This window comes from Muscardinus avellanarius, assembly GCF_963383645.1.
Source record: "Muscardinus avellanarius genome assembly, chromosome: 21".
NCBI classification, from domain to species: domain Eukaryota; kingdom Metazoa; phylum Chordata; class Mammalia; order Rodentia; family Gliridae; genus Muscardinus; species Muscardinus avellanarius.
Window position 1 is genome coordinate 24,734,185 of NC_137807.1, and position 14,088 is coordinate 24,748,272.

Here is a 14,088-nt window from a genome sequence, read left to right on the forward strand (position 1 = left end):
AAATAAAAAATAGGGCCGGTAGTGTATTTCGGAGCTAGAATGCCCCTGGGTTCAATCCTTGGTACCACAAAACAAAATGGATAAAAGAAAAGAATACAGGGCTCAAGTATAACTCAGAGGAAGAATGCCCCTGGGTCTAATCCCCAGTACCACACACAAAACAAAGATAGGAACATATTTATGTCTGGGCTGGTGGCACAGGCTTTTAATCCCAGTATTTGGGAGGCTAGGACAGGAAGATTGGAAGCCAGCCTCAGCTACTTAGGCTCTCAGCAATTTAGTGAGGCCCTGTTTCCAAACAAAATATAAAATAGTTCTTTCTACGACTGGGCTATACTCAACTGGGAGTGTAGCCTGGTTATAGGAAGGCTCTGGGTTTTATCCCTAGTACACGTGCGCGCACACACACACACACACACACACACACACACACACACACACACACACACACACACACGGATTCTGCTATATATTTCCAAGTCTGTCACAGGAAACATCGGGCAGTTGGCAGGTACCATTTGCAATGGTGGAAACCCATCTTGCTTCCATTTGCCGCATTAGCTCTGAGTCTTTTATTAACCTTTCACTGATCGACGGTGGCTCTCTGGTAGTTCCAGACAGACAGACCGCCTGCGAGCCCGCCCGCCCCGCCCCCCCCGGGCCCCGCGGTGAATTGTGACGCGGCCGCGGGCCGAGCTGGCGGCGGCGGGGCCGAGCGCGGAGCCATGGCCGAGCCGCAGGAGCAACTGCTGCAGCTGCAGAAGGACAACCGCGACGGCCGCCTGCGCAGGCGGGAGCTGGAGGAGCTGCTGCGCGGGCTGGAGGCGGAGAGCGAGAGCCTCACGGGGCGGCTGCAGGAGCTGCGGGCGCGCGAGCGCAGGTGCGCGGCGGCGGGGGCGGGCCGCAGGGCCGCCGGCTCCCCGCGCCCGCCAGCTCTGCCTCGGTTTCCCTCGCAGCCTGCAGCGGAGGCGGAGCCAGGCGGCGCGGGCCCTGAGAGGGGAGGCGCGCGAGGCGGCGCGCGAGCGGGCGGAGCGGGCGCGCGGACTGCTGGACTCCGCCCAGCGGCACAAGCTGGACCTGGTGGGGCTGGGCTCCGGGGCGGGGCCTCGGAGGGAGGGCCTGGGGCGGGGCCTCGGGGGGAGGGTCTGGGGGCGAGGCCTCGGGGAGGGCCTGGGGGCGGGCATGGAGGCGGGGCCTGAAGGGAGGGCCTCGGAGGGAGGGCCTGGGGCGGGGCCTCGGAGGGAGGGCCTGTGCCTCGGAAGGAGGGTCTGGGGGCGGGCCTCGGAGGGAGGGCCCTGGGGCGGGCCTGGGGCGGGGCCTCGGAGGGAGGGCCTGGGGGCGGGGCCTGAAGGGAGGACCTGTGGGCCTGTGCCTCGGAAGGAGGGTCTGGGGGCGGGCCTCGGAGGGAGGGCCCTGGGGCGGGGCTTGGGGCGGGGCCTCTGGAGAGGTCTGGACCGCCCCGTCGGCGCGGTCCGCAGGAGCAGCACAATCAGCAGCTGCAGGAGCAGTGGGAGGAGCTGTCCAGTCAGGTAGGTGCCAGGGTTGGGGGGCTTCCGTCCTCGGGTTCCTCTCGGAGGTCCCGCTTCGGCCCCACCCTTTGCCGCCCAGCCCCTGTCCCCCAAGAGACCCCTCTCCAGAGGTCCCGTAACCCCACCGTACAAGACCCGCCCCCCAGCTCTTTTACTACGGAGGGGAACAACTGAGTCAGCAGCGCGCGGAGCAGCAGCTCGGGACCCAGTTGGTGGCTCTGCAGGTGCTGGGGCGGGGACCCTGAGGGCGGGGCCAGGGCTCCTGGGCGGGGCGGCGGAGTGGGCGGGGCATTGAGACCGGGTGGTGGGCGGGGCCCGGGCTCCCGGGCGGGGCGTCATCGTGGACGGGCCCTGAGGGCGGGTGGTGGGCGGGGCCAGGCTCCGGGGCGGGCTGTGCGTGGGCGTGGCCGCGGGGCGGGGCGGGCTGAGTGACGGCTGCCTGGATCTTGACACTTCTGCATCCTCCACAGAAACAGCTGGAGCTCGTGGAGGCCAAGTACGTCCTGCAGGCGGAGGGCCTGCGGCAGGTGCGCGGGGCGGCGGGCGGCGGGCGTGCGGGAGGCGGTGCGCGGCTCCTTCCTAACGAGGGCCCGCCCGCCGCCGCCCGCAGAGCGCGCAGCGCACCGAGGAGGCCTGGGCCAGCTTCCAGGAGCAGAGCGGCGTGCTGCAGGTGCGCGAGCCCGCCCCGCCCCGCCCACAGCGTCCCGCCCCGCCCCGCCCACAGCGCCCCGCAGCCCCGCCCCGCCCACAGCGCCCGCAGCCCCGCCCCGCAGCCCCGCCCACAGCGCCCCGCCGCCCCGCCCACAGCGCCCCGCCGCCCCGCCCCGAATCCCCGCCCCGCAGCCCCGCCCACAGCGCCCCGCAGCCCCGCCCACAGCGCCCCGCAGCCCCGCCCCGCCCCGCCCCGCCTCAGCGCGCTCGCTTCCTAGGAGCTGCAGGGGAAGGTGATGGAGGCGGCGGCTGCGTTGGACGCCTCGCGGGGCGGCTCGGAGCCGTGGGACGCGCGGCGCCGCCGGCAGGACGGCTCGGGCTCGCTCATGGAGGAGGTGGCCAGGGCGGACCGCGTGAGTGTGCGCGGCGGGGCGGGCGGCCGGCTGCACGCGCTGCTCCCTCCGTCACTCCCTCCGTGTCTCCGTCCCGCAGGACAAGCGGCTGTTCGGCGGCGCTGGCGGCCTCAGGTGAGCGGGCGGCGGGCGGCGGGCGGGGGGCGGGAGGGCGGCCCTGCCCCTGGTCCTGGCCCTCCCCGTGCCCCTGGCCTTGCCCCTCCCCCTGGCCCTCCCCCTCCCCTGGCCTTGCCCCTGGCCCTGGCCCTTCCCCTGGCCCTTCCCCTGGTCCTGGCCCTCCTCCTCCCCTTGGCCTTGCCCCTCCCCCTCGACCTGGCCCTCCCCCTGGCCTTGCCCCTGGCCCTGCCCCGGCGGCCCTCCCAGCCCTCGCTCGCTCGTCCATCCGCAGGCTCTGGGCGCTGGGCGCGCTGCAGGCGCTGCTGCTGCTGCCGCTCGGCTTCCTGGCGCTGCCGCTGCTGCTCGCCGCGCTGGGCCGCCCCGGCCTCGGCCCCCACCCCGGCGCCGCCCGGGCTGCGGTGCTGCGCCGCCTGCGCTACACGCTGGCCCCGCTGCTGCAGCTGCGCGCCCGGGGCCTGCTGCCCGCCTAGCCGCCCCCTGCGGCCGCGAACAAGACGCTCTGCTTTGTGCAAAGGAGCCTTGATTTTCCTCGTAACCGACGCGCGCTGCGGGCTGTTTTATTTTCAGCAGGGAAACTGCAGTGCGTGCACGCTACATGGGTTCATATGTCAGTAACCTTTAATCAGTGTCTTTATCGCTCTGTAGGCATTTTTAGGGCTTATTCTTGTTGGATTCATTTATAGAGACCTACGCTTCAAATTTAAGAATCGGGAGCCGGGCGTGGGGGCGCACGCTTGTCATCCCAGCATTCGGGAGACTGAGACTGAGGATCGCGGTTCGCGGACAGCCTCAGCTACTTAGTGAGGCCCTCTGCAACTCAGTGAGACCAGATTTCAAAATAAAGAATAAAAAATAGGGCAGGGGGTGTAACTCAGAGGTTGAATGGCCCTGGGTTCCATCCCCGGACCTGCAAAAAAAAAAAAGTGACAGGTGACAGCAGGCACATCAACGTCTTCACTGCGGGTTTTTTGTTTGGTTGTTTTTGTTACTGGGCTACATCTACAGCCCGTATTATTTTTTTTTTTAATTTGGGAACGGTCCTTGAACTTGTGATCTCCGTTTCAGCCTCCCAAGCACTGGGGTTGCAGGCGTGTGTGTGTGTTTGTGTATGTGTGTGTGCAGGGACATTCTACCTCCAAACTGCACCCCAGCTCTATTTTCTGATTGGAATCACGCCCCTCGGGGCTGGCTTTACCCCTGGTGCGGGGGGTCTCAAGTGCATGCCCCTCGCCTGGCTCACCCGCCTCCTAGCACCTCGCCCACTATGGAGTCGTGATAGCTAGACTGAATCAGCAGTTGCACACACCCCCCCACCCCCCCACCCCGTGTTCTTCTGCCCCTCCTGCCTTCGGGTTTACATGCCCCGTGATGGCTCCAGCCCTAGCGGGGCCTGTGCCACCACGCCTGGCTCTGGTTTAGTATTTATTGTTGTGATGCTGGGGAAGGAACCCGGGCTCTCACATGTGCTAGCCAAGTGCTTTACTGCTGCTACATTATCGGCTTCAATTTTCTAACTTTGTAATTTTGGTACTGGGGATTGAGCCGAGACACAATTCTAGCTTTGAGCAAACCCTTTATGTTTTTGGTACCAGAGATTGAACCTAATTCTACCTTCAAGTTATACTGAGCCGGATTTTACTTCGTATTTGGAAGCAAGAGTCTCACAAGTTGCAGAGGGCCTCAGTTCTGATGCTGGCTTTGAATCTGCGATCCTCCTGTCTCAGCCGCCCAACTACTGAGATTACAAGTGTGTGCCACCATGCCTGGCTTTACTTTAGTAGGGTTCTGCTAAATTGCTGAGGCTGGCCTTGAACCCGCGATCCTCCTCCTGGGTCCTGGACCAGCTGTCTCTCCCCCCTGCTCTCCGGTCTTCTTTCTACCTAAGATTGAGGGCCACAGTGGGTGGGTGTGGGGTTGTTAGAAGTTCTTGTCCCTGGAGCACGGCATCAGAGGAATGTGGGACAGGAGCGGTGGAAGCGATGCAGGCGCGGCAGCCTGTGCTTGGGCTTCAACCCACAGGAAAATACAGCGGTATTTTGGAGCGTTTCCCCGAAGCTTCGGTCTAACCCAGGTGTGAGAGCTGGTGAGATGGTCCCTCAGGGCGGCTCCCAGCTGGCGGGGCCCCTGCTGGAGCTCAGGTACAAGGGCTCCCGCCCTTCAGGAGGCCTTCTAGCACCAGCTGGAGGCCGGCCTGGGCCAAGTGGTGGAGCTCGTCCCCAGTACCACAAACCAAAGTTTCTTTTTCTTTTTTTTTTTTTGAGGTACTGGAGATGGAACCCAGGGGCATTCTACATCCAAGCTCCACCCCCAGCCCTTATTCTTTATTTGAAACAGGATCTGAGGTGGCCGTGAACTGGGATCCTCCTGTCTCAGCCTCTCAGATGCTGGGATTACAAGTGTGCGCCACTACGCCCGTCCTATTTTTTAATTTTTTTTTGCAGTACCAGGGATGGAACCCAGGTAACTTTCTATATCCGAGCTACACCCCCTAGCCCTAGTTTTTAGTCTTTTTATTTTTGAAACAGGGTCTCACTGAGTTGTGAAGGGCCTAAGTAGCTGAGGGTGAACCACGACCCTCTGGTCTCCACCTCCTGAATGCTGGGATAACAAGCGTGTGCTAACAAAACAATTTACTGAGGATGGTACCCAGGAGCATTCTACCTCCAGCCCCATTTTTAAATTATTTTGAAATAGAATCTCACTGAATTGCAAAGGGCCTCACTAAATAGCTGAGGCTGTCCGCAAACCGTGATCTTGTTTCAGCCTCTGGAATGCTGGGATTACAAAGGTGCACCACCACGCCCCGATAGTCTTATTTTTGAAACAGGGTTTGAGTAGTGAAGGGCCTGGGGCTAAGTAGCTGAGGCTGTCTGTGAACTGTGATCCTCTGGTCTCAGCCTCCCGAATGCTGGGTTACAAGTGTGCGCCACCACGCCTGACTACCTAAACAAATTTCAACAGGGCACTTTTTAGGGGTTTTATTTTGTCCACCTCGGTTAAGTTGCAATAATTTTTATACACAGAATGCTTCATGTACCTATGTGGTGAGACAGGTGGGGAATGTGTCCAGTGCAAAGGAGGGCTCACACCTGTGCAGAGAGCTGCAGGGAGGGCTGTGCCCGCGCAGCCAGCACCATGGCATGGCTGAGCCGGGCTGGAGCAGCACTGCGGGATGGCGGCGGGATGGCGCGGCGGCTCCCTGTGACCCCGGCCGAGCTCAGTAGGGCACTGCGGGATGGCGGCGGGATGGCGCAGCGGCTCCCCGTGACCCCGGCGGCCTCAGTAGGGGATGTCGTTCTGGTAGTACTGTATCATGTCGTAGGTCCGGCTCCTGGAAGGCCGAGGGGAGAGGCGGGGGCTGAGAGGCGGCGCGGCGGGGCGAGTCCCTTCTCACAGGCCTCTTCAATGAGCAGACTCGGGGCGAGGGCTGCTCATTGCCGCCACCCGACGCCCTGTCCCTCCTCCAGGCGGAGGGCTGTTGAGGGTCACCCTGCTCTGCTTGCGCGTGCTCCTGGCTTGGGGGCCATGCAGTGCCCAGCTCCCAGGCTCTGGGGCTCTCCCTTCACCTGCGCTGCCCTCCCCCACGCCTGCTCCCTGGTGCCCCTCAGCACTCTGCCCCGCGCGGTGCCAGGGCAGAGGCGGGCGGCCGACTTGCCTGTTGCTGAGGAAGCAGCTCTGGATGACCTTCATGATGAAGTTGGCGGCCTCTCGCTCCGTCATGTTGGGGCTGAACCTGTGCCTGGGGGATGCCCTGGCTGCCACTGCCGCCCACCCAGCCCCCACCCAGCCCTGGACGGCGGCCTCGGCATCTGTTGAGTGCACAGGTGCCACAAGCGGGCCTGACCCTGCAGGGGACTAAGCAGGGAGAGGCACCCCATGGGCGCCCCACTGCCAAGCCCTGAGACAGCCCCACACGAGGGTCCTACGTGGGTGGAGGCTCGGCCAGTGGCCGGCTGCCCCGAAGCACCTGTGTGTCTGCCCAGGAACCTACTTTAAGAGCTTGATGGTCTGGCCACGGAAGCAGGGCAGGCCGGTGTCCAACATGAGCGTGACCAGGGAGACGACGGCGTCCATGTAGGGCCTGCGGAGGGAAGGGGTGTGCTGAGCGGCCTCACCCCGGCCTCCTTGTCCATGGCCAGGCTAGGGCAGGACACGCCACGTGAGACAGGACAGCTCACCGCACGGCCAGGTAGCCTCGCACACACATCTCCATGAACCACTTGAAGGGCGTGGCCTCCATCTTCCCCCCCATGATCATCACCATCTCGTCGGTCAGCTTAATGTCTGGCTCCCAGCCGAGGTTGCCACCCGGCGAGCTCTCGAACATGAAGCCGAAGTCTGCAAAACCCGAAGCCGGGGTTGGGTGGGCAGTGCTTCCAGAACAGTGGCCGCCGCCCACCAAGCAGGCCACGCAGCGTTTCCTGGGGACAGGGGCCGGTGCCAGCCCCGAGCCCAGGACGGAGGCCGGCTGACCGATGTGGATGATGTGGCCCTTCTTGTCCAGCATGATGTTGCCGTTGTGCCTGTCCTTGATCTGCAGCAGGAACAGCAGGAGGCTGTAGGCGGCCATGCTGCGGATGAAGTTGTAGCGCGCCTGTGCAGAGAGGGCGGTGAGCTCGGGGCTGCGTGGGCGCAGGGCCGCCCGCTCGTCAGCGAGGACAGCGGCGGCTCACCTACCTGCTGGAAGGCCAGGGTGGACTCGTCCCCGTACTGGCGCGTGAAGTAGTCGTACATGCCGAAGTCTGTCTGGCGGCCCAGCTGGTCTCGAGACGTGCAGTCAGGGATGCACTCGATGACGCCGCACTGGGCAGGAGGGAGGGAGGGCGGTGAGGCCCGGGGCCTGCCCGGGGGCACAGGCCCTGCTCAGGGGACTTACCCCAGGGGCGGTGGCCACCACACGGTAGGGGAAAACAAAGAGGTCCAGGCCAACCAGCTGGAAGATGTTCTTGAAGAGGTCGATGATCTGCAGGGCCAGCATGTCCTGGGGAGTGAGGTGGCGCAGGATGCAGGCGCAGGCGCAGGGTGCAGGCCCGGCCCACACTGTCCCCAGCGGCTCTGGGGCTCACCAGGGCGGCGGCCTCGCCTGTCAGCCCTGAGCAGCTATGCTGCAGGACAGAGCCGCCTCGGGTCTGGCACCAGCCCTAACCTGCTCCACGGTGCTGGAGACTGGCGAGACTTGCCGTCCCTGCCCCTCACCTGCCGGCAGTCATCGCCCACTTTGAAGATGGCTGCCTGCCAGCAGACCTTCTGGCCATCTGCATCCTGCCTGCTGCTCTCGTCCTCGGAGTCTGAGTGGCACCGCAGACCTGGGGCGAGACACGTGGTTGGCTGAGCCCCCATTCTGCAAAGCCCCACACTGCTGGGCAGAAGCAGCTGGCCAGAAGCCTTTGCCTTCATTCAGGCTTATGTGCAACTAAACTATGGACCCTGAGCTGAGCAGGGAGGTGGGACAGGAGGATCTCTGCTTGCGGATGGCCCCAGCGACCTCTAGGGCTGCAGCCCGATGCTCCTGGGTTCAGTCCCCACTGCCACAAGAACTGAAACTAGAACCTGAGTTTTACCCAAAGGCAGGCCTCGGGTGTGCCTGGGATCGGTGGTGCACCTGGACAGTGACGACGTGGCCATCTTTCTGGGAGCTGCTACTGAACTCAGTGTGCCTGGGCGAGGCGGCGCCACGCCCCGGAGCGGGACACTCACCCTCCTTCTCCAGCTCGCTCACTCCGCATCGCTTCACCTTAAACTTAGCCAGGTACGGGGCTTTCGCAGCACTACAAAAAGCAAGCAAAACCAGAAGATGGCAGCGCGGAGGCGGCGGGCGGGCAGCGCGGAGGCGGCTGTGGCCGGGGCTCACCTTTGCATGGGGGTCCCGGACGTGTAGTCAATGTCCAGCACGATGGCCTCGGGGTTGCTGGGCAGGTAGCAGCCTGGCAGGCAGAATTGGCGCGGGTGACTGCACAGGCCTGTCCTCGCTGACCGGTTGCCCCTCCCAGGAGATGCTCACGACCGGCCACCCTCCCACACACGGCGGCTTCCTGCCCGTGACCCCGCGCCGCGTCCCCCGCCCGCCTCTGCCGTCGTGCCACCTGGCGTTCCCGGCCCCGCTGCTCACCCGGCTGCACCTTCACTTCAGACAGTGCCGACAGACATGCCTTCTTCCGCTCGTCGCCTTTGGGGAAGGGCCTGAGAGACACAGAGGTCCTGCTGTGCAGTCGCCTCCCAGTTACAGCTACTAATGGCGGTAGCCCATTCGTACAGCACCGCCCGGTATCCCGAGAAGCCCCGCGGGAGAGGAGGCCGTAGCGACAGTTCTGGCTCCGATACCCTCGGTGTGATCTGCTGCATGACTTGAGTGGGTCCCCGGGAATTCTTGCCTCAGGAGGAGGATGGGGTCACAGCCACATGCCTGTCACACAACAGGCGGCCTCCTGGTGCAGTGTAAATCCCAGTGTCCCCTGAGGCCCCACAGCCAAGGCCTGGTGCGAGGCCAGGTGGCGGCCATCTTTAGGAGGCAGGCACTGGAGGTGTGCTCTTTTTTGACAGCTCTGGGCGGATACTAGGGATTGAACCCAGAAGCATTCTACCTCTGAGCTATACCCCCAGCCCTATTTTATTTTTTAAACTTTGAAATAAGGTCTCGGCCAGGCACGGTGGCACATACCTCTAGTCACCCCACCCTCCTCCTGTAACCCTAGACCCTGTAAGCTGAGCAGGAGGATCCAGGGTTCACCAACGGTCTCAGCAAGTAGTCAGACCACCAACAGCCTAGCGAAACCCTGCTTCAAAAACAAATAGCCAGGCGTGGTGGCGCACACTGGTAATCCCCGCGCTTGGGAGGCTGACAGGAGGCTCGCGCAGGTTCGAAGCCAGCCTCAGCTACTTAGTGAGGCTCTCAGCAACTTAGTTAGACCCTGTTTCCAAATAAAATATAAAATAGCTCTGGGAGTGTAGCCCGGAGGTAGAAAGCCCCTGGGTTCCACCCCCAGTACCACACAAATAAAAATAATGGCTGGGAGTATAGGCTTGGAGGTAGAATGCCCCTGGGTTCAATCTGTAGTGCCACAAAAGAAGAAAAAAAGAAATAGGTCTTACTAAGTTGCTGAGGCTGGCCTTGAACCTGTAATCCTGTCTTCCAAGTTTCAGTCTTCTAAATACTAGGATTAGAGGTGTGTGCTACCATGCCTAGTTTAATTTTTTTTTGTGGTTCTGGGGGTAGACTCCTCCCCTGGGGGCATTCTACCTCCGAGCTACACCCCCAGCCCTATATTTTATTCTTTATTTTGAAACAAGTTCTCACTAGGTCTAGAGAGCCTCACTAAGTAGCTAAAGCTGGCCGCAAACCTGTGATCCTCCAGTCTCAGCCTCAGCCTCCCAAGTGTTGGATTACAAGTGTGCTCCACCATGCCTGGCTTCTAGATTATTATTATTATTTTACTTTTGGTGGTACTGGAGGTGGAACCCAGGGGCTTTCTACCGCTGGGCTATATTCCCAGACCTATTTTATATTTTATTTGGAAACAGGGTCTCACTTAGTTGCTGAGAGCCTCACTAAGTAGCTGAGGCTGGCTTTGAACCTGTGCGATCCTCCTGTCTCAGCTTCCCAAGCATGAGGATCACAAGTGTTCGCCACCACGCCTGACTTAGCTTATTTTTTTCTCTTTTGAAACAGGGTCTTGCTAAGTTGTCAAGGCTGGTCTTAAACCTGCGATCCTCCTGTCTCGGCCTCCCTGCACTGAGATCACAGGTGTGCGCCCTGCGCCCAGCAGGCCCTTCAAGAGACTGTGGGTGGGGGCTCTTCCTTTCTCTGGTCCTTGTGGCCACAGGCGAGTGGCTTTCTCATGGTGACTCCAGAGCAGCGAGCCCAAGCAGACCTTCTGTTTCTCGTGGTTTGGGGCTTGAGCGCCGGCAGGGCCTTGGCCGTGCGAGTGCCACCTCTTTTAGGCTGCTTCTCTCAGCTGCTTCCCTGCTGGCGGCCCAGCCCCACACATTCCTCTGCCTATCTCTGCTTATCTCTGTGGGGTAGAAGCTGCTAGAACCACTGCTCAGGGCCTGGCCTGGGAAGGGCTGCTGGAGACACGCTGGGCCTCGCGTGCCCACATGGCGACAGCTAGGCAGGCGGGCCGTGTCTTGCCCGGGCTGCCCTGGGCACTGGCTGGTGTGCACTGGGGGTGCTGGCGTGAAGGCCACGTGAAGCAGGCCCAGGCCGGGGTGGGAGTCTGGGACAAGCAGAGCGGCCCCACTGGCGAGCGAGAGTGAGCGTGGGGAGGGGATTCCCATGGGTGCCTCCTGGGGCTGCCCAGGGCGGCCCACCACGGGACTCTCGCTCATCTGCCTGGCGGGGCGGGAACTTGGAGCCGCGTGGGGTTTTAAAAGCTCCCCAGGCAATTCCAAGAGCGCCAAGGACCAGAGCGAGGTGTCCCAGAGCCAGATGCCCGGCATGGCACTTACTTGATGATGGCCGACACGTTGGTGATCTTGTTGAAGAAGTCAAATTCCCGCTGGTAGAAATCCTTGGCCGGGCCGGACAGCGAGCCTGTGATCTCCTCCACCAGCTGCTCCAGGAGGTCGCCGATGTCCGCTGGCAGGGAAACACCGAGGCTGATCGTGGGGTCGCCGGACACCAGGCCAGAGCCAAGTGTGGGTGAGCCACGAGCACAGCCTGCGCGGATCCTCCCTGCTGCAGGCCCACGGAAAGAAGCCAGTGCCACCTGAGAATGTCTGGGGAAGCTGGGCGTGTGGCACATGCCTGTAACCCCAGAACTCGGGAGGCCGAGACAGGAGGATGGCAGGCTCGAGACCAGCCTCTACAACTTAGCGAGCCTGTTTCCAAATAAAAAATAAAACTGGGCTAGGGGTGTAGCTCAGAGGTAGAAAGTCCCTAGGTTCAACCCCCAGTATTGCAAAAATCAACAAAAAACAACAAAGCAGCCGGGTGTGTGCACCTTGTAATCCCAGTGCTGGGGAGGCTGAGACAGGAGGACTGCAGGTTCAAGGACAGCCTCAACAACACAGCAAGGCTCTTAGCAACCTAGTGAGACCCTGTTAGAGTTGGAGGTGTGGCTCAGAGGTAGAACTCCCCTGGGTTCAATCTGCAGTACCCCCCACCACACACAAACACAACAAGCTATTATTTGTTGTGCTAAGGATTGAACCCAGGGACATTCTACCTCTGAGCTACACCCCCAGCTCTATTTTTTTTTTTTTTTGTGATACTGAGATGGAACCCAGGGGGTTCTACCTCTGAGCTACACCCCCAGCCCTACTTTGTCTTTATTTTGAAACATGGTCTCCTGAGTTGCAGAGGGCCTCACTAAGTAGCTGAGGCTGGCCACAAACCATGATCCTCCTGTCTCAGCCTCCCAGATGCTGGGATTACAGGCGTGCGCCACCACGCCCGGCTCCAGCTTCAGTTTTAGTTTCTATTTCTGCTTACCGCTGATAATGTCTACATAAACCAAAGTTCCTGTGGGTCTCAATAGTTTTTTAAGAACGTGAAGGGCCTGGAGGCCACTTGGAGAGCTACCGCCTGTGCAGGCGTCCCTCCTTCCATGCCTCCCTGTCTGAAGGGACAGGCTGTGCTGAGGGTCAACAAAGGCTTTGCAGAAAAGACCCTGATGGGGACAGGGTGAGGACAGTACTCACGGTCCTTCTGGTGCCCCTCTTCATCTAGGTAGATGTTAGTTTTCATGTTCCAGATGAACTGGTGTGCCAGGAGCTGGGACTTGGATGCTGCCCACAGAATGTACTCGCGTACATAGCCCATCTGCAAGGAGGGGGGCACTGTCAGCCTAGGCTCCCCAGGAGCGGCTTCCTAGCAGAGGAGAGGCGCTAACACCCACTGGGCGTGGTGGCGCATGCCTGTAATCCCAGTACTTGGGAGGCTGAGACAGGAGGATTGCAGGTTTGAGCCAGCCTAAGAGACTTAGGCCCTCCACAACTTAGTGAGACCCCGTTTCAACCTAAAAAATTAAATAGACCTGGGGTGTAACTTGGAGGTAGAATACCCCTGGGTTTAATCCTAGTATCACACATACACAGGAAAGTAATCTTCAGGACAAACTCAGTCAAAAACAAAACAAAACCCTAAACTTGGGTGGTAAAAAACCAAAACCCAAAAACAAGTCAGCTGAATCCCACGGGTCAGACCCTGGGCCCTGGCATGCTGGCACACCCTCTCCCCTCAGCCATATCCTAAGCCCCGATGACAGCCTAGAAAGCCAGAAGGCCCCCCAAGATCATAGATCAGCGGGCATGGTGGCACACACCTGTAATCCCAGTACTTGGGAGGAGACAGGAGGTTCAAAGATGGAGGCCAGCCTAAGAAAGTTAGCAGAACCCTGCTTAAAAAAAAAAAAAAGCTGGGCTTGGTGGTGCACACTTGTAATCCCTGTGCTTGGGAGGCGCAGGTTAGAAGCCAGCCTCAGCTACTTAGGCTCTCAGCAACTTAGTGAGACCCTGTTTCCAAATAAAGTATAAAAGAGGTCTGGCAGTATAGCCCAGAGGTAGAAAAGCCCCTGGGTTCCACCCCCAGTACCACCAAAAAATAAAAAAGAACTCCAGCGTGGTAGTGCACACTTGTAATCCCAGTACCTGGGAGGCTGAGACAGGGGACTGCAGGTTCAAAGCCAGCCTCAGCTACTTAGATCCTGTTTTCAAATAAAGAATAAAAAAAATGCACCGGGGCCTGGGCTGGTGGCGCACGCTAGTAATCCCAGCTTTTGGGAGGCTGAGACAGGAGGATCGCGGTTCACAGCCAGCCTCAGCTTAGGGAGGCCCCTTGCAACTCAGTGAGACCCTCTTTCAAAATAAAGAACAAAAATTAGGACTGGTAGAATGCCCCTGGGTTCCATCCCCAGTACCATTAAATAAACAAACAAAAATACACGGGGTGGGGGCTGGAGGTAGAAGACCACACACACAATAAACAAAGTCAAAGGGCTGGAAGCGCAGTTTGGAGGTAGAATGCTCCTGGGAAAAACAGGCAAGAAGGGCACGCACAGAAGCAGAGGGTGGCGCACGTGAGGACTTGCCAGCGGCCGGCCTGCCTGCCTGCTGCGCCTCACCAGGGCCGGGCTCAGGGAGGGTCCTCCGAGGGCACACCAGCAGGCCCGCCCAGGACCTGGGGAAGCTCCGAGTGGAGGGAGCAGCACAGCCTTACCTTGTCGTACCTGAGCGCCTGCACGATCTGGGGAATGTAGAACAGAATGGCGTCCTGCAGAGGAGAAAGGACCACCGCCAAGGTCAGAAGCCCTGCTCCAGCCCGCCTGCACTACTTCGAGGGATGGGAGACCCTAGAGGAAAACAGCATCTTGCGACACTGGCGAGCCAGGCTCTAGAGCATTCTATGGGCCCTCCCTCCACGGGTCTCCTGGCTGGCCTGT

General features: G+C 60.6%; 2 protein-coding genes across 3 annotated transcripts in view; one reads left to right on the top strand and one right to left on the bottom strand.

Annotated features, from left to right (window-relative positions):
- Positions 1-722: 722 nt before the first annotated feature.
- On the top strand, positions 723-3,180 carry TMEM191C (transmembrane protein 191C; the record flags this gene model as incomplete). Its single annotated transcript, XM_080717924.1, has 9 exons — positions 723-880; positions 957-1,080; positions 1,479-1,529; positions 1,676-1,753; positions 2,000-2,056; positions 2,140-2,199; positions 2,459-2,593; positions 2,673-2,707; positions 2,982-3,180. Exons 1-9 carry the CDS (start codon positions 726-728, stop codon positions 3,178-3,180), a joined length of 894 nt encoding a protein of 297 aa, XP_080574050.1. The 5' UTR covers positions 723-725.
- Positions 3,181-5,989: 2,809 nt separating this feature from the next.
- PI4KA (phosphatidylinositol 4-kinase alpha) overlaps positions 5,990-14,088 on the bottom strand; it is a gene marked incomplete at both ends in the record, with an annotated part of 118,268 nt that continues 110,169 nt past the window's right edge. For both annotated transcript variants that reach the window (XM_080717628.1, XM_080717629.1), the window contains 14 exons: positions 5,990-6,041; positions 6,366-6,449; positions 6,702-6,791; positions 6,889-7,048; positions 7,184-7,304; positions 7,388-7,513; positions 7,587-7,691; positions 7,907-8,016; positions 8,408-8,478; positions 8,562-8,634; positions 8,820-8,890; positions 11,156-11,285; positions 12,350-12,470; positions 13,866-13,919. In XM_080717628.1, the coding sequence (XP_080573754.1) occupies positions 5,990-6,041; positions 6,366-6,449; positions 6,702-6,791; positions 6,889-7,048; positions 7,184-7,304; positions 7,388-7,513; positions 7,587-7,691; positions 7,907-8,016; positions 8,408-8,478; positions 8,562-8,634; positions 8,820-8,890; positions 11,156-11,285; positions 12,350-12,470; positions 13,866-13,919 (1,368 nt within the window). The remainder of the gene's footprint in view (positions 6,042-6,365; positions 6,450-6,701; positions 6,792-6,888; positions 7,049-7,183; positions 7,305-7,387; positions 7,514-7,586; positions 7,692-7,906; positions 8,017-8,407; positions 8,479-8,561; positions 8,635-8,819; positions 8,891-11,155; positions 11,286-12,349; positions 12,471-13,865; positions 13,920-14,088) is intronic.